We start from the raw sequence: 20,268 nt of genomic DNA, 5'->3' as shown, positions 1-20,268 counted from the left end.
TATAGCAAAATTTAATTAATATTTCAAATAAAGTTCAAATGATGCTAATTTTATTTTATAATTACAATACTCTATTATTTATGTTGCCCTGAAATATTATCAAATCTTATCTTTACTGTCCTGCATTAAAGTGAAAGTTGCAGTCTGTAGTGCAAGATGGATTTTAATATTCCATTAGACAAGCAGAATGTCATTGTTGAAAATAAAGGACGGAAAGAAAATGTATCACTGTTGGTAATGTATCGATTATACCTTTATATAACCTGTTTCAGCTTTTATAGACACAACTCTCCACAAGAGACCAAATGACAACTATGTCAACTATAGGTCACCGTATGACTTTCAACTATGAACCTTTTACCACATTGTCAGCTATGAAAGGTCCCGAAAAGACAAATGTAAAACAACGAAAAAACTAACGACCTAATTTATGTACAAAAAAATGAACAAAAAAATGAACGAAAAACAAATATGTGACATATCAATAAACCACAACCACTGAATTACGAATCCGGGTCCGTTTGCGCCCATTCACGTTCGCACCCACTCATGTTCACAACCTTTCACTTTCACACCCTACATGTTCGCACCCAAAGTTCGTTCGCACCCTACATGTTCACGCCCAATCTTAATTGGTTTTGTGTTTAATAACTTTGTAAGCAAGTGTATTCTATTTAAGTATAATTGTTGTCAAAATAAAGTGAGACAGCATTTTTTCTTCTTCTGTTGAATGGTCATGTGAAGAAATCTTAATCATGTTTTGGATTTTAGTGTATTGGTAAAAAAAAAAATAATAATCCTTTCTAAAAAAAGTGGGATTCTGCCAACGTTTTATTTTGTGTTGAATAACTCTTAATCATGTTTTGGTTAGTGTTTTGCTATAACTTTGTTTCATTGACTAGTTTCAAAATGAAGTGAGATTCTGACTACGTTTTTTTGTTGTGTGTTGAATAAATTTTATCATGTTTTGGTTATAATAATGTTTTGCTATATTTTAATTGATTCCTATATTTTATTGTTTCATTGCATGTTTCAGATCAAAGGGACCAATGCAAGAAGCAAGCTGTTAAAAACAATTATCTTTTGTGTTTTTCATTTAAAATCTTCAATGTTTTACATACCAAGCTATAAATACATTCAGTATTTACACCAAAGCAATTTAAAACTACAATCATGACTTTCCAATTATTCAACTGGAATTTGAGTTAAAATTGGGCGTGAACGTGTAGAGTGCGAATGGACCTTGGGTGTGAACATGCCAGGTGCGAACATGTAGGGTGCGAAAGTGTATTGGATGCGAACAATCCTGATACCCTGAATTACAGGCTCCTGACTTTGGACAGGCACATACATACAGAATGTGGTGGGCTGGTGGGGTTAGACATGTAAGCGGGATCCCAACCCTACCCTTAATCATGTTTATTTGGGACAGTGGTGTAACAGTACAATATAAGAAGAAACTTTAAAAATCAGTTGAAAAAGGCTTAACTTGTCAGATGGATACAAATAGAAATACATCTAACAAAAACACAAAGTGGAAGTTACTGGTTACAAAATGTACTTGTTTATCCCAACAACAAAAAGACACTTAGGAGTTCGTACAGATCTGAGACTCCTCACAGTTATACTGACACAGTGACCATGGTGACAGCTACTTCAAAACCACTAACAACTAAAAAAAAATTTGTGCATTAAAGACTAAATTATCAATCATTACACATCCAACATCCAATGAATTTAGTGTAAAAACATGACTTTGTAAGTATACTTACTAACTTAGGCTAAACTTTGTCTTTGACTAATATCATGTACATATATATTATATGAGACAGACCTTTTCTTTGTAAAAATATAATATATGCCCACAGACATGACAAATATATGCCTAATATATGGAAGGTGTTAACTGGGAAAGAGAACTAATCCCATATACAATGAGGGGGGTAAGGAGGGGTCCTGATCCCAAAATCCTGGGCTTAAAAACATGAAATCCAGAGGTCCTAAATTTAATTATAGTTAAATCCTGGATCCCGAAATTTGTAAAACCCGAAATCCTGAGCTTAAAAACACCCGATCCCGGAGTCCCGATAAAGATCCTATCCCCCCCTCTACAATGATGTAATTGATTATTCAAATTATTTTTTTAAAACTTAACAGTAAATTATAATAATTAAACCATCAATTAATTTTACATCTTACCAGTTATATGGCATTACAATATTTTAGATTTTGGCCCTTAATCATATGACATTGGTATTTGAAAATATTGAGGTTCAAACGTTCCAAAAAATCCACTTCATTTGATTTCTTGAAAAATTAATTCTTGGAATTTGACCCGAACTCGCCACAATATAGCCTTTTTTTTTTTGTGCTGATGCAGTGTAAAGCAATTACCAACAAATCAACCAATCAATCTTCTGAATCTAGATTTTGGATGTTGGACCTTAACCATGATAACAGGTGAATGTCCATTATAAATTTTGAAGTTCTAAGACCACACACATTTGTTCCGTGTCAGAAATATGAATTGTATTTAATTTTAGTAGTATTTTTTAACAGGATCCAAGGTGGAAAGAAGATTTAAAGTTTGTTTCCTATCAAGCACCGCCTGTAAATAATGGAGCAACTATGGAAGAATGGAAAGATAGACTGAACTTTATTTCTGAGGATCTACATTGGCTATTACAACAGCCCCATGATAAATTTTGGTGTCAGGTAGGCTGTTTCATTAAATATGAAAGTTAGATGTTTTGTACATAGATGTACCTGTTGTCATGATAAAACAAGCAAAAACTTGTTATGTCCCAGGCATATTATTCAAATGTATTTTGTACATGTATGGTTAATGCATATACTTTTACATGTCACAAATTGTGCAGTCTAAACAGATTGTTTGTTAATTGAATTGATCCTCCTTTAACAGCAAATTACATAGACCATATATACAGTCGACTCTCGTTATCTCGAAGTCAGCCGGACCAGAGAAATATTTCGAGATACACATAGTTCGACTCAAACGAAAACTGGAAGTTTGACAGAACAAGGGACACAACTCTTGCTTAGCTTGATAAAGCTAAAATAAATCTGGTTGACTATTATAAGGGGATCGATATTCTGGTATCAGATCGATGTAAAATACTTGTATGTCAAGGTCTTTCATTATTATAATAACATTATTTTTACTTTTTCAATTGTTTCAGTTACAACCTTTTCCTATGGCTTTTATCCGAGAGAGTAATTTCCAATCGATAGTTCCGTTATTCAGGTTGTTCATAGTTGACAAAATTGTTTATTCTCGGATACAAGAGACTTTAGCAAATTTAGATTCCTCTTCATTTTGTTTTATCTCACTCTTTTTTTTCAAAAGAAAATACAACAAGATTAAAGACGCTGATTGAGTAGTTTTTAGGTGATCATCAACGGAAGTCATAATCCTTACTTTATACACACCCAAGTTCAATAGTATAAATCACAATTAATTATTGTTTTGTAAACATTTTAAATACTTTTTCATGAACATTAACAATGCATCACTAACATGACTAATTATTTATAAAAATTCTATAAAAGATAATCTTAGATAAACACTCGTGGAAATAGCATGTCATAAATCAATACAGTGGTCAGTGACTGGAAATTTATTTACACGTGTATTGTCAGATTAACTCTTCAATCCATTTAAATGCCGGAGGTCATGTTTTGACATATGTGTACTAGTTCGAGATAAATAATAAATTGTTAATGCTTTTGTTAACCTTGGGATCGTAAATTTAGTTCGACTCAACTGAAATTTCGACTCTTCCAATTTCGACTCATCAGGAGTCGAATTACATACATTTATATGAAATAAAGTTCGGGACCAAAAGTTCGACTCATCCGAAATTTCGAGTTAACCGAGTTCGAGACAACGAGAGTTAACTGTATATAGAATATTGTAAAACATTTACAACAACTATATCGTAAGCATTCTATATTTTCTATCAAAAGGAGATGAAACAAATGAATTTATCCTTATTTTTTCATGTCCATTCATTACTAAAGAAGTTGATAGATTAGTAATCATGGTAATAACTGTATATCACTGATCTTACATATCAACATTTAGGATTTAGAATAAGATAAAAGACTAAATGGCTCATACTTTTTTTAGGTACACATGTCTTCATACTGTTTATATAATCTTTTTCAAAATCAGACTGAATGTGTTGATCTAGAAAAAAAGCAGGGTATATATTCACACCCATGACATCAATATGTTATCGTTATGAACATGGATATAATATTTGCTGCAGAACATGCATGAAACATGTGTAATGTTTGTGACAAAACATGGCTATGATATTTGCTGCATGACATGTATGTAATAGTTGCTGCTGGACATGTATTAGATATTTGCTGTTGGACATGTATTAGATATTTGCTGTTGGACATACATGTAATATTTGCTGCTGGGCATGAATTCAATATTTTTAGCAAGGAATACATGTACTATTTGCTGCTGGACATGTATGTAATATTTGCTGCTGGACATATATTAGATATTTGCTATTGTACATACATGTAATATTTGGTGCTGTACTATCATGTAATATTTTCCGCTGGGCATAAATCTGATATTTACTGCTGGAAATGCATGTAATATTTGCTGCTGAACAGGTATATGATATGTACATCTAGTCATGTATATAATGTTTGCTGTTGGACATATATTAGATATTTGCTATTGGACATACTTGTAATATTTGCTGCTGTACTATCATGTAATATTTTCCGCTGGGCATAAATCTGATATTTACTGCTGGAAATGCATGTAATATTTGCTGCTGAACAGGTTTATGATATGTACATCTAGTCATGTATATAATATTTGCTGTTGGACATTAAGTTGGGATTCATCAATTAATATACATTATATCCTTTAAAATTAGTGATATCTTGTCTAATGCTCCATCAAGGTAATGTTTGGTATATACAACTTACAAGTATTATTTCCGCTTATGAAAAATTGATTTAACAAGCTATATATATATTTGTTTTGTTTTAGGTGATACATGATAGCACCTTACAAAATTTGTTGGATACATACCTGCGATTTTCACCTAGGTGAGTAATTATATTCTTAATGTTTCATTCAAAAATAGATGAAACCCATTTTAATTGGATTATGCTATTTACTTTGTGATGCATATCATCTTTTAGACTTTGTTAAAGTTATTTTCAACATCAATATACTCTTAACATTCATGATATAAGAAAATGTGGTAAATAAATTAAAAGTACTTACATACATTTGAAAGTGTTTCTTTTGTTATCACTGTACAACTTTAAGGTTATATAATGTTCAAAATTAACTATTCAAATCAGTTAACGTCAATTTTGGAGTCAGTACCCTATTTCAAGTTGTACAAGACTCAGGCCATTCATTAGGAGGCGGTACCCGGTACTTTTACCCTCCTTTGCTATTGACAAGTACTGCCTAAATGTAGGAATTTTTATATAAGATATTCATGGAATAAATTGAAAAGTACCACCTAGAAACGTGGAAAGTACCAGTCAACATAAAAGATAATGAAACCCCTGACAAGTGCTTTGTGATTCAGTGCACATACTTATAAATTATCAAGTACATTATTAGGTTCTGAACTAAATTGTAACTTTCCAAGAGAAAAGAAATTTACTTTTTAAAACATTTTATTTTTTTGTATTTACAATGTAGGCATTAGTTAACTTTAAACATGCTAAATCAATAAATTATCTGTCTTAATGTACTAAAAAACTAAAAGCAAGAAATATAAACATCTTTCTTGCCGTAAAAAATTAAAAATAATTCCAAGACTATTTTCATGTTAACAGGTCCTATGATGTAATATACCACTTGACAGATGACATACAGTCCATACATAATGAGGTCCATAGACTGGTGTTCATGACATGTTTGAGAATGGCAACATTTAAAGAATCACAGGTATACAAAATTGTCTTATTTACTGTTAGATTTTAATGTGTCACTTATTGGAATTTATTGTAGACATTCCAAAATTGATGAGTAGATCTCTATTATTATCATGAAATCTCTACTACCAGTATATTTTAAGCTTTTACTTTAAAGTCAATATGTTTAAAGAAATACTGATTTAATTTTTTGCATTTATATAGTTTCTTAAAAGTTTATACCTCAGAGTAAGATCATATTGTAAAAAAAAAAACCTTTAATTGATACCATGTCATTCTCACATAAGTTTGTACTCATTTTGAGCAACATGATGGTGATGATGATGATGATGACAATATTGAAGACAATGAAAATGTTCCCTTTCTTATTTAATTCAAGCTTCTTTTATTTATATTCTTGTCAAGGATATTGCTCTGCTTGCTATAGTCTATTTCAACAATTACAGTCCTGATTGGACAAATGTCAAATTTATTGTTAAGTTATCCTGTATTTTTCATTGTAGGAACATCATATAACTCCTTGTGTGTTTGGAGAGATTGTGTATGAAAACTTTTTATTTGACATTCCTAAGATATTTGACCTTTGTGTACTGTATGGCGAGGGAAATGGTCCACTGTTGACAAAGATGGTAGATAACATTTTTACACAACAACCGAAATATAATGATGATTTACGCTGTGCTATTCCTACAGTCATACAGGTAATGTGTTCCTATTATCAGTTGTATGTAAAATGTCATAAAAAAAAGTATACAAAAAGAATGAATGTTTATAAAACATTTGAATGGATTGTTAAAGTAAATGAAAATAAATGTAATGATACAACACAATGGAAGAAATTTAATTCACTAATACTCAGGGATTTCATGAAATCATAGTTTAGCAAACATAATGAAAACCATTATCATGATTATGTCCGTTGCTTTATTATGTGAAATGTTTTAAAAACCCATTTAAAATTTGTTTTCTGCATACAAACATTAAACTTGAAAACCATGAACAAACAATTTTGACAATGATTCTTGAAAATGTATTTACTGTTTTTTTGTTTTTTTTCATCTTATGCATGTAAATAACATTTTGAACTGATTTTTTCATAACTCAGATAAAAATATATATGTAGTAAATGTAATGAAATTGTTGGTAATTTTGATTAACTTTTATTGTAGGTCTTTCATGATATTGCAGAAAAATGTGGAATTTCAATAGACAAACATGGAAGCTTGTCACCACAGAAATTAAGCAGTCCAAGGACAGATAACTCTCCATTAGTAAACATGATTATCTCTGATTTCCAGGATATTGTTCTATATTTAGCAGATATAGCCTTGACCTTAGCAAATTTTCTGGAAATCCATCCTCAGTCATGTGATCTGTTCCTTGAAGAACACTTTATACCAAGGTAAATCTGAGTTGCTTAAAAGAGAAGTATTTAAAGCGCCTCTAAAAGAAGGGGCAATATTGCTTTTAACTTTTTCCAACATTCGTTTTTTTAGTCCAACAAATATTTTTACACACTTTTCATGACTTAACATTTGGTCAGCAGATTAGCAGTGATTAGTTGTAATGTGTGAGCACTTTTAAGAATTAGATGGGAGGGTAATAAAATGACTTCTGAAGATTTTTCCGATTTAAAACAAACTTTGAGTTATGATGTGTCAACTTAACAATTTCTCCATAATCTTGGGCAGCTTAAAATATATATTTTTAGCAAAATGGTAATGACAATTTGAATTCATATATTTTTAAATTATTTCAATATTGTAAATGCCTTTCTCCTTGCTATTTAGTAAAACAAAATAATAAAACAGATGATATCTTGTTGCTTGAGATTAGATCTTATAATGTTATATTCTTACATACATGCACTTATACATTTAAAAAAGAATATTATTTTATACTTCTAATGATTTCCAGGTTAGCAGAGTTCTATGATGTTGTGTTTCCTGAAATCTCTCAAGCATTGAAGTTGAGAATGTTTGAAAATAAAGAGTAAGTTTTTAGACTAAGGAAATATTTGTCTTTATTCCTAATTCATTTAGATTCAACTTGAAAATGAATTAATGAATATGTTCAAATATTCAAACATAATACTTCAAATGCATTAACAATGGATTTTGTTGATAATTTTATATATCTTAAATATTTTTAGGCAGTTAAGCTGCCTTATGCGAGTGCCCTAGATTTGTGTTCTACCCAATAAATGATGAAATATGTGCCATTGTTATTATCTAGCTGGATATTATGTTATTTATAACTAATTGGACAGTTTTTTTCAAACTTTCAATTCTTGATTACAAAAAATATGACCAGAAAAACCTTAAATGATCGTCGATTTATCCAAAAGTTTTAAAGTTGCACATAGGAAGTAGGGCACATTAGAAATCTTTATGTAGTTTATTATCCCCAGAGATTTTGGCTAAGCTGTCAAAGAACAAACGTATGAAATGTTTAATCGTCGAACATCTCTAAAGACAAGTAGTTTAGATTTCCCAAATGGCAAAAGTCGTAGGAATATTGTTTGTCGTCAATATGTAGGCAACTACGTCAGTAGTCTTAAAATAAGTTCCACTGTTCATGCTGTTGGGGGCAATTTTAAATTATAAGACGAAATTTTTGTATCTTTTCAATTTGGAGGCAGGGATTCAAATTAGCGGTTGTCTGAGGTCTGCGACCTTCCACTTTTGCAGTCGGACTTTCGACTTGGTTACTAGCTACGCTCGACATGCCAAACTTGAGAGGAAATAAAAATTACTTTGCAAACCTTTTTACCAAAGTCTCCTAATATCCGATCTCAAAACTTGTTTTTAGCATTATTATTCATGACAGCGATGTTCATTTTGTTCAGCCGCTAGCTTTATACAGAAAATCAGCGACAAATAATGTTTAAATTCGAGTAAAATCGTATCTGACAAAAACAACATTGAAAACAAAATGGCTGACATGAGAAGAAAATTACAATATCGGATCTGATTCCGGAAGCGGATATGGGTAATTCGGGTTTAGGCGATGAACTTTTAAAAAAATCAGACAGATGACAAAATACATCTTTGCATGGTAAATAAATATAAACACTAGAATTGAAAACCAAAAGATATATGTAAAAGAATGAAAAAACAGAAAATATTTTGTACTGAAACTCAAAATTACTTTTTGACAAATTTTGTTGTCAAAATCCAATACAATGTGAGTCTTTGTGACAGCTGAGAACAGTATATCTAACAATATATATGGTCCTGGTGACAGTATAAATTTTCTTTATCAGTAATAAATGTTGGTAAAGCAAGTTGGATGCTTTTAAAGTGTAAACATATTACTGCAATTTCAATGGGTATTTTTTTTCTCAATTTTGATGGGTCAGTTAAAATAGCTGGAAGTTTCTTATTTTACACATATAGTGCAACTAGATTATATGATACCTTAATGTAAGCAAATCATATGATATGTATGTGGAGTCCTTTGGGGCACTCTACCCCCTTCTGTTTGATAACTTTGAAACGGATGTGATCCCCATCTCTCAACCATATACATTCATGTATGGGACTATATAACTAATCAAATGAAATAAAGGTGAAGTCCCTAGGGTCACCCACCACATCCTGCTTTAGAACTTGAAAACAGTCGAGATCCTCACCCCTTAACCATATATACTCATGTATGGGACTAAATAACAAATCAAATAAAATAAAGGGTGAGTCCCTGCGGTCAACCCACCCCTCCTGTTGTTTGAGAACTTGGAAACCTTTAAATTAAACCATATATTTTCATGTATGGGACAAAAGGACTAATCAAATGAAATATAGGGAGAGTCCTAAGGGTCACCCTACCCAATCTTGTTTGATAACTTGGAAACAGATGAGATCCCCACCCCTCAACCATATACATGTATATTCATGTATTGGACAATATAACAAATCAAATGAAATATAGGGGAAGTCACTGGGGTCCCCCCACCCCCTCCTGTTTGAAAACTTGATAACGGTCGAGATCCCCACCCCTAAACCATATATATTCATGTATGGGACAATATAAAAAATTGAATGAAAAATAGGGGTAGTCCCTAGGGTAACCCCATAACCTCTTGTGTGTATTTTGAGAACTTGTAAAAGATTGAGATACCAACTCCTAAACCATATTCATTCCTGTTTGTCATTTCAAAAATATTGAATGATATACAAGGTCAATCTCATAGGCGTCACATATGCATATCACTTTGTTAGACCTAACACCTGTCATTTTATTCCAAACTTAGACATCATTGGCAGTGAAGGTGGGAGTCATTTACATTTACTATGGACAGGTCAGTCAGACCTCACCATTGATCCCTGTAGTAGTAAACATTTGTCTGATTTGTGTCTCATAACTTTTGTACTGTAGAACACAAACTCAGTTTTCTTTCCAGGGAAGCAAGTCCATTCATACTTTTACAAGCTCGTACGAAAGTCAACTTGAACTACTAACAGTCAACTAATACGAACAATTACGATCAACTAGAAGATCGTAATTGTTTGTATATCATTGCGAATTTGTACCACTGCTGACTCAAGACTCATGACCACGAAAAAAAATATACTTGATATATACGTTGCTATTGAAAACCTTGATAAAATATGAATTATTTGCCTTAATGATTAATTCATTAAATAAACATAAATGTACATGTATATAAGAATGTTAAATGTTTGTTCTTTTAAATCTTTAAAAAAAAAATTGAAGCAACATTGCCACAGTTTTCATAATTATGTTTGCCTTGGTTTTTGGTTAACTGCCTATAGTGCTTACAGCGCTTTGATTAAATATCTTGCCAACTGAAACTATGATTTTGAGCGTTTTGGTGTTTTCCTATATATATGTGTTGCAGTTATGTTTTCTTATATATTTCTTTATGTTACATAGTTGATTTGTTGTTTGCTTTTCTTATGCCATATATATTATTTTTACAGCCATCAGAAGTTACTAAAGAGAAAATTAAAGCAAGCCTCTGTTTCGTTTATGAAGGTTGTGAATTCTATTGTCACCCACTGTTTCATACAGCCTGTTTTAGATCAAAGGTTTGTTATGTTTAAACCTGTTTCTGCATTTAAACCTGGTTTATTGCATTGGTTGCATTAAATTACTGTGATTTCCTCATGAAATAATACCAATTATATCGATAAAAATGTCCAAAAGAACATAATTTTGATTTAATGTGTAAAAGTTCAACCCATTTATTTCTTAAAGTAGCACACAAAGGTATGTTTTATATTAATATTTGAATTGCTTAGGTGAAAACTAGCTTTCATGCAAATTTTTGTCAAAATCACTTTGGGATCAAACTGTATTTTATGCCCTTGTTAAAACAATCTGATATAAGCAATGATGTATGTTTTCTTATTTTTTTTTAGTGCAAAGAATACTGACTGTATAGAAGGATTTATAGAAACTTTTTCTGGCTTGCTTGGAGACCGAAGGTTTGTATGACATCACGGTCTCACTGAATTTTAAGAGCTTTGAATGAGTTACTTGTTGTAGTGCAGTGTTTCTTGTAAAAGCATGAAAATTTTGAGGGTGTAAATTTTTGTGTTAAAAATCATAATCAATGATAATTTACAAGCATATGTGTTCAATAACTTTAAATGATAACATACATAAACTTTGAGGATGTGAATTTTGTTGTTAACCATCATAAGCAATGATAATGTACAAAACATGTTTCCAATAATTTTATATTGAAATATATATATTATAGGTTATTCGAGTCGTGGCTCTCTTTTATGCACTTCAGTTTCCCTCCACCAGTAAAAAACTGACCTCCATGAAATAGCACAATAGTGTTGAAAGTGGAGTAAAACTCAAATTGATCAATCAATTGAAATCATCTCAAGAGATACAAGCTCAAACTTTCTGTCAGTGTTTTATATCCCTTTAGTCATTAGGCAAAGTTGTAATAGGGGAATAACAATTATAATGGAGTGTCTTGATTCTATGATGAATCATCATTCTGAATTAAGCTGGCATTTTTCACTCAAGTATAATATACAGGTAGATATATATTATCTCTAGAATTGCATATAAGGGAGGTAAATTATATTATATTTAAATCATCTACTAGTACAAAATAGGTTGCCTTATACTCAAGTTATTACAGAAATATAGATTCCACAACTGCAACAAGTGTATTACAATAGTTCTCCAGTTAAATTTTAATATTTAAAGCGCAAGGCTTGCAGAGCTTTTTAATTAATTAAAATTTAATTGTTGAGAGTGGAGAAATATCGTAATACACAAGTTACAGTGGTGGAATCTGTTTCTCTGATGATTTTTATCCTTCCTTTTTAAAGATTTGAGGAAAGTTGTGTAATTTTGATGTGACGTCATCAGACATGGTTGCCTTTTTTCATGACGTCACAATAAGAAAATTCAGAAGAAAACAAGAAAATTTAACGTCACAATTAAATTTCAACCAATAATTTGCCAAGAACAGATTTTTCACTAGCGAGGAGAAATATTTTTTTTACACTGGTCAGGAAATGTGAAAATAGCACAAAAATTAGAGAAAAGGAGAAGAAAAAGAGAAGAGATACATACCAGTAAATGTACCTAAATTCATTCATCAGTTACCTTTTGAATTATATGATCTAGTTACTTATGAAATAACATAACACACACATACATACAAATAGATATTTTTGTATTAAGCAAAGCTTTAACCGAAGTGAAGGATATGAAAGAAATGTCCAATGAAAAAACACATCAGTCATAAGATAACAAAGATGTACAGCAATTGAAGCTTAAAACGAAGAGGGCTATAAATCTCAATGCTTACTTTCTAAAGTTTTTTCAAGATTTTATTTTTAATGAATCTTTTGTTAAATTTTTCAGATTTCTTGCTGACTTTGATGGGTCTTACCAAGTACAAGTGTATCTAGATATCATAACACAGTCTACATGTGATGTGTATCCTTTCTTATAGGCCCGCAAAAATTTTTTGGTCGTATATTTGTATGATGTTGGCGTCGTCGTCGTCGTCCGAAGACATTTGGTTTTTCGCACTATAACTTAAGTATAAGTAAATAGAAATCTATGAAATTTAAACACAAGGTTTATGACCATAAAAGGAAGGTTGGGATTGATTTTGGGTGTTTTGGTCCCAACAATTTAAGAATTAGGGGCCAAAAAGGGCCCAAATAAGCATTTTTCTTGGTTTTCGCACAATAACTTTAGTATAAGTAAACAGAAATCTATGAAAATTTAACATAAGGTTTATGACCACAAAAGGAAGGTTGGGAATGATTTTGGGAGTTCTGGTCCCAACAGTTTAGGAATTAGGGACCAAAAATAGGTCCCAAATAAGCATTTTTCTTGGTTTTTGTACAATAACTTTAGTATAAGTAAATAGAAATCTATGAAATTTAAACACAAGGATTATGACCACAAAAGGAAGGTTGGGATTGATTTTGGGAGTTTTGGTCCTAACAGTTTAGGAATTAGGGGCCAAAAAGGGCCAAAATTAAACTTTGTTTGATTTCATCAAAATATGAATTATTGGGGTTCTTTGATATGCAAAATCTAACCGTGTATTTAGATTCTTAATTTTTGGTCCTGTTTTCAAATTGGTCAACATTAAGGTCCAAAGGGTCCAAAATGAAAATTAGTTTAGATTTAAAAAAAAATTGAATTCTTGGGGTTCTTTCATATGCTGAATCTAATCATGTACTTAGATTTTTGATTATGGGCCCAGTTTTCAAGTTGGTCCAAATCGGGGTCCAAAATTAAAATTTGTTTGATTTCAACAAAAAATGTAAATATGGGGAATATATGCTGAATCTAATCATGTATTTAGATTTTTAATACTTGGGCCCGGTTATCAAATTGGTCCACATTGAGGTCTTAAGGGTCTAAAATTGAACATTATTTGATTTCATCAAAAATTGAATTATTTGGGCTCTATGATATGCATAATCTAACCATGTATTTAGATTTTGAATGAATGTGGTCTAAAATTTTAAAGTTTTTAAGTTGAAGTTGTTAGACCACATTCATTCTGTGTCAGAATCCTGTGTTGTGTCAACTATTTAATCACAATCCAAATTCAGAGCTGTATCAAGCTTATAAATGTTGTGTCCGTTCTTGCCCCAACTGTTCAGGGTTCGACCTCTGCGGTCGTATAAAGCTGTGCCCTGCGGAGCATCTGGTAATATTTCATAAATTTCAAATTCACTGAAACACCAGAGTAACACAATAGCATTATACCAATTTCACATTTGTTTTTTCAATAATTTTGATTATTACAGTGTTTGCAAGATTGAATTAGTTCTTTTAAATTATATGTAAATTAGTTAACAATAGAAACTTAATAAAATGAATAAAAAATGCACTTTGATTTCACATGGTTGGAAATTTGCTGTTCCTTAGCTCTTATAATAGTGATGAGACAAGGATCCAGTATATTCAAGAAGCTGTTCACTCAGCCTTCGCCACCTATGGTAAGAGGAGGAAACCAACAGGAGGAATGAATAGAGGAGGAAGAACCAGTCCAGATGGATCACCAGAACCTTTAGTAGCAGCAGGAGGGGCACCTGCTGGGAACCAGAACACAAAAGATGATTATGCTGCATCGTATAGTGTAAGAAATATAGATTCCACAACTGCAACAAGTGTATGACGATATTTCTCCACTCGAGACAATTAAATTTTAATATTTAAAGCGCGAGGCTTGCAGAGCTTTTTGAATAATTATAATTTAACTGTTGAGAGTGGAGAAATATCGAAATACACGAGTTACAGGGGTGGAATCTGCTTCTCTTATAATTTTTATCCTTCCTTTTCAAAGATTTGAGGAAAGTTGTGTACTTTTGATGTGACGACATCAGGCATGGTCGCCTTCTTTTCATGACGTCACAATAAAAAAATTCAGAAGAAAACAAGAAAATTTAACATCACAATTAAATTTCAACCAATAATTTGCAGAGAACAGATTTTTCTCTAGTGAAGAGAAATATTTTTCTAACACTGGTCAAAAAATGTGAAAATTGCACAAAAATTTGAGAAATAAGTTCTTTGGAACAACTAATGAAGATGAAACTAGTTTTTATTTTTATGTTGATGATTATCACTCTATACCATGTTTACATTTTATCATTTAAGTGCATTGGTTTACTCCCATTGTGTCTGACCAATTTTATCACATACCAAAAGATTAAACAGGAAACCTTACTTTATGCTAGATTAAAAAGCTGAGCCAACTTTTTAATCCACTAGAATACAAGTATTACAAGAAAACATAATATGTGACTCCACCTGGACACATAATTTTAGCTTTGAGCCAATAAATCTGCTCTTATTACTAAATCGTTTAAGTTATGATTTCTTTCCAGAAAATACAAAATATATTTATTCTGTTGTTTTGTTTACAGTATTTATTCCAACATCACTTTAGATTGTAGAAATATGTAAATAAAAATAGAGGAAGAGACTATCTTATTATTATATTTTTACAAACCACTTTTTGTAGGAATATGAAGGAGCCTGTAGTGAGCCAAGGAAGACGGGAATAGAACTGGATTCTTTAATTTCTTCAGTTAAAGATTTGTTACCAGATCTTGGAGAGGGTTTCATAGAGGTAAAGCATAAATATATCAGTTTGACTTGTTTTTGTAGTTCATATATTTTATTTCAAACATACGATCTTAATAACAATATGCAGATTTCTTTCTATACAATATGTCAAGCACTTAATTGTAATGTCTGAAAAAGTTGTGATTAGAAATAGATTTGACAGAAACTATAAAAGATTTGCCATTCAAAATGAAAAAAGTATTAAGATATAAGAAAAGACCACCACTGATAACTTACTTACAACTTACAACTCCTGTTAGCGCCATGTGTCGTATAGGGCGCGAATGGAAGCCATCCATCTGAGTCTGTCTGTCTGCTGCTGCTTGTTGTGCTTCTCCCCATGTTCTCCATCCAAATTCTGTTCTTTTCTTATCTACCATTCATCTCCAAGTTTCTTTTGATCTTCCTACATTTCTCTTTCCTGTAGGTGTCCATGTCAAGGTAATTGATAATCATTCCACAGGTCCATCCTCCCACAGGTCCATCCTCAGGATGTGACCTATCCAAGTCCATCTCCTGTTAACACTGATAACACTCCTGAATAAAAATGGCAAAAGTGTAAATGAAATGTGTAAAAGTAATCTTGAAATTTATCAATTTTCAGTTGTGTTTTGAGGAGATGGGATACAGCATGGAGAAAGTAATTAATGCTGTGTTAGAAGAAAGATTACCACCATCTTTAATTGAAATTGATAGAACCCTTCCCAGGTAGGTGTATTAAGACATATCAATTCATCTATTTTAGAATTTAATGAAATCTCAATTTTTTGGTGAACAAATCTGTTTTGGAATCTACCATCAAACTTCAATTGTCTCTTAAGTTCAAATCAATATATATAATGTTTATATATTTTATAGGAGCAAGCCAGAAGAGACAGTTCTAACCAAGAGACACAATGTTTTCGATGATGACGAATTTGATGTGTTTAGAAAAGATGATATTGATACAAGTAAAATTCACAAAGGAAAAAGGTAAGTTGTTTACAAGAACTGTACGTTATTAAAGGCATCTTTTAAATAATGAATCAGAGAAAATATTTTTGCAAGGGTTCATTCTGAAGCATCTTTAATCTACAACAGGAGTATTCAAAAATAATATTGACAACCCAAATTCTTGCAAGTAAGCAGTCCAGGTGGCTGTGTTGAATTCAGAATTGGTTTTGCAGTAAATGAAACCATACAGGATAAGCAAGTGACTAAACATTTTGAGATTTAACTTCATCCATGTTTTATTTTTACTTTGAATAAAGATTTCCTTTAAAATGACAATTTTATAGGAATGGAAATTATTTCAAATCCTAAAATAAATATTGACAATGAAAACATATTTTATTCAAATTTACAGTAGCAAATCAGACAAGGTAGATCTGGATACCAAACCATCAGAAGACATGAAGAATCAGCTGAATGAGATGTATGGGTACCAGATAGAGGAAGTGAACAGGGATGAGAATGATATGTATGATGATGAGTATGATGATACATATGATACTAATAATGTTGGAGCATTTGATGCTGACTCTGCTGATGAACTCACGGCTAGAAGGTTTGTAACTTAGTTAGGGCTATTCCATTAAAATGTATGTAGAAGGGTAGGAAGGGAAGTTTAATTATTGAATGTGGGTCATGGGTCTTTTTTCATGATGCAACTATTACAATTATACAAAATTATCTAAAGAATGGTTCTTGGTTGAAGGGATATTTTGAAAGTCCCTTCCTACCCTCCCACATACATTTTAATGGAATACATTTGTTTTGCGGGACGACAGAGTTTAATGCTTCATGCTTTGATGTAAATGCACAGGTTCATTGACACCTTTACTAGCTCATTTCTGTTTTTAATGCCTTTGCTGTAGGGGAGGGGGCATTAAGTTTTACCCTTGTCCATAAAAAAAAAAAGGTTTTCGTTCTTTAACTTTAGTTTGCCTCAACCAAATATCATGAAATTTATACACAATGCTTATTACCACAAAATACATATCAAGTTTTCATTTTGGTGTTGTCACTAGTACTCTAACTCTTCTGCACCTTTACAAATGGAAAAATATGTGGAATTTTTCATTTCTGTTCTCTAAATTAAGTTTGCCTCAACCTCATGTTATGAAACTTATACACAATGCTTTTAATCACAAAACTCAGATCAAGTACATATTTGGGTAGGGTCACTTTTACAGTTCTTCAGTTATGTCTCTTTATAAATTAATATAATATGCAAGCAAGGGCATCATCTGTGTCCCATAAACACATTCCCCATTTATTTGTGTTTTGCTAAAAAACCTCAAAAGGAAAATTTCAGCATGGTCAATGAATTTTAGTCATATAATTTTGATTCTTACATCTTTAAAACTTGATTTGAAAACATCTTTTCTTGACAGTTTTAATTTGATTGACAAGTTTGTTTTATGTTATCATTGCAGACCTTTTACAACACCTAGAATACTTGGCGGCAAAAGGGAAGATGATGGAAACAATAATTCTGAGTCTGATTCAGAGGTAAATTAACAACAAATATATATCGTGTCTCTGCTATCTAATTATTTTTTTATAATGATTATTTAAGGATTATTTTTACTCTGGACCAAACAAAAATGCCCTTATGTAGAGGCCAAAAGGGTAAAACAAGTCATTGATGAATTTCCCTTCTACATCAGTATAAAAAAAATAATGCTTCAATTGCATGTTAACAATTCCACTATAAACATAACAGCTGCTTGTGGATGCAATACTTCTTTTAGATTCTTTGTTCATGATAACACAGACTATGTACCAGTATGTTACACATTTATTGTTATCGTAAAACTACCGGTAATTCATTTAAAATTTAATTTCTAACTTTACAAAGGTATTCATATTAAAACAAAATGATTTGCTATATCAACATCATTTTTATGCCCCATTAATGGACATTATGTTTTCTGGTCTGTGTGTCTGTCCATCTGTCCCGCTTCAGGTTAAAGTTTTTGGTCGAGGTAGGTTTTGATGAAGTTGAAATCCAATCAACTTGAAACTTAGTAAACATGTTCCCTATGATATGATCTTTCTAATTGTAATGCCAAATTAGAGATTTTATCCCATTTTCATGGTCCACTGAACATAGAAAATGATAGTGCAGATGGGGCATCCGTGTACTTGGGACACATTCTTGTTTACAAATCATTTTCAATGTTCCACTTTCTAACATGATTAGTCTCCCTTACAATATGGTTAGAATAAGATAAGGGGTAATGTCAATAAAAACTGCAATTAATGAATGTAAAAAAAAATAAAAAATGAAATCTATATTTTGAGAAATACAATCAACAAAGTGCAAGTTACATGTCATCATGAGAATGATAAACAACCTACTTGCTGAGAATAACTATATTTTCTGGGTAGGAGTTATAGTCCTTGCTTGCAGTTTAATTTATGCAAAATACAATAGAAAAAAGTTTGACGGGAAGGAAATGTTTTGTAATGAAAGTCTGTTGATATTTTTTTCTCAACAATTTATAACTTGAATTATCCCCAAGGACATTTTTAGTGAAGGTTGTATTTCTCTTTATAGGATTCAGATGGTGATAAACCTATTAGAGATGAATTTTGTCAGAATCCAGCACTTTTAAGACAAAGAGCTGAGGAGCGTGCACGATGGCAGGCACAGAGAAGAGGAGGTAGAGGTCATCACCGTGGCCAAAATAGACCCTCAAATCCAGATGGTGCTGAAAGAAGACGTGATGTAGTTGGTAAACCAAAAGGTCAAGGTCAGGATGCTAAAGTTTCACAAAATAGGAGATGGAAGGAACAGCACAAGGGAGGAAACAGACGTCAGCAAGCAGATAGAAAACGGATGGCATAAACTTCTTGTGGTTGAATTTGTGTGCAATATGAATATACATTTATTGACAAAATGTCATTGGAATTTTAAATTATTAAAATATCAACCATTAAGGCATATTTTAAAACCTTTGTTATACCCCTGCTTTAAAAGGGGGAATTATACTGTTTTACCTCTGTCAGTCTGTTTGTCCGTCCCATGAATATTTTTCGTCACATTTTTCTCAGGAACTACAATACAAGGATTTCTGAAATTTAATTTCAGGGGTTATATAAGTCAGCTATACCGTGTGATGCGTTTTCAGATTCATCACTCAACACCGTCCTGTTAACCTAACACTTGCATATTTTTACACTATTAACATTATCCACTTGCAGCAGGGGTATCATCAGTGAGCAGTAGCTCACAGTTTCACTTGTTTTGATTTGTTGTTATCAAAATTGGGAAATGAAAATGTTTTCTCCACATCTCTATTAATGAATGCAGCATATCTAGAATAAGAGGCAAAATTATGCTTATCCAGTGGATGCAGTGTATACTATTTGTGTAGAGCTATATATTTCAGAAGGTAGTAAAGCTAAATATTCTAGATGCCTCGTCATCTGACATTTCCATCTGGCTAATGGCCATTTTCCTTGACCTCATTTTCATGATTAAACAACTGCATAGACTACTGGTAGGTTTGTTGTTTTTTTTTTAAATTTAATGATCATTTTACTTACAGGGGTTTAAACTTTTCAATCAATTCTAGGTTAATATTTGTTCTGTAGAGTACTTTTTTGGTGTACATTTCCACAAGGCATGATGACCTTGACATTATTTCAAGGTTTCAGGTTCTTTGTGTGTACATATATAGTAGCTGGACATGGTTCACTTGACCTTTGATCTCTTCAATCACAATTCTC

The 20,268-nt window shown here is 31.7% G+C and overlaps 1 protein-coding gene across 1 annotated transcript; it reads left to right on the top strand.

Annotated features, from left to right (window-relative positions):
• The first annotated feature begins 101 nt into the window (after positions 1–101).
• LOC139524429 (activating signal cointegrator 1 complex subunit 2-like) lies at positions 102–19,476 on the top strand. Its single transcript, XM_071319205.1, has 17 exons — positions 102–234; positions 2,560–2,715; positions 5,045–5,103; positions 5,854–5,965; positions 6,456–6,653; positions 7,122–7,354; positions 7,870–7,944; positions 10,896–11,003; positions 11,337–11,402; positions 12,814–12,888; positions 14,359–14,557; positions 15,446–15,553; positions 16,154–16,257; positions 16,408–16,521; positions 16,895–17,095; positions 17,967–18,042; positions 19,094–19,476. The coding sequence occupies exons 1-17, from the start codon at positions 157–159 to the stop codon at positions 19,382–19,384; spliced, it is 2,253 nt and encodes a 750-aa protein (XP_071175306.1). The 5' UTR covers positions 102–156; the 3' UTR covers positions 19,385–19,476.
• Positions 19,477–20,268: the final 792 nt, after the last annotated feature.

The sequence above is a fragment of the Mytilus edulis genome, chromosome 5 (genome assembly GCF_963676685.1).
Source record: "Mytilus edulis chromosome 5, xbMytEdul2.2, whole genome shotgun sequence".
NCBI classification, from domain to species: Eukaryota; Metazoa; Mollusca; class Bivalvia; order Mytilida; family Mytilidae; genus Mytilus; species Mytilus edulis.
This window is presented reverse-complemented; position numbering and strand designations above follow the sequence as displayed.

What these genes read in the sequence shown, in the direction of transcription:
- LOC139524429 (XM_071319205.1), top strand. Translation starts at nt 157, where the DNA reads ATGGATTTTAATATTCCATTAGACAAGCAGAATGTCATTGTTGAAAAT. An exon ending in TACCTGCGATTTTCACCTAG is followed by an intron (nt 5,104 to 5,853) that starts GTGAGTAATTAT and finishes TCATGTTAACAG; the next exon opens with GTCCTATGATGTAATATACC. An exon ending in TTGGAGAGGGTTTCATAGAG is followed by an intron (nt 15,554 to 16,153) that starts GTAAAGCATAAA and finishes ATCAATTTTCAG; the next exon opens with TTGTGTTTTGAGGAGATGGG.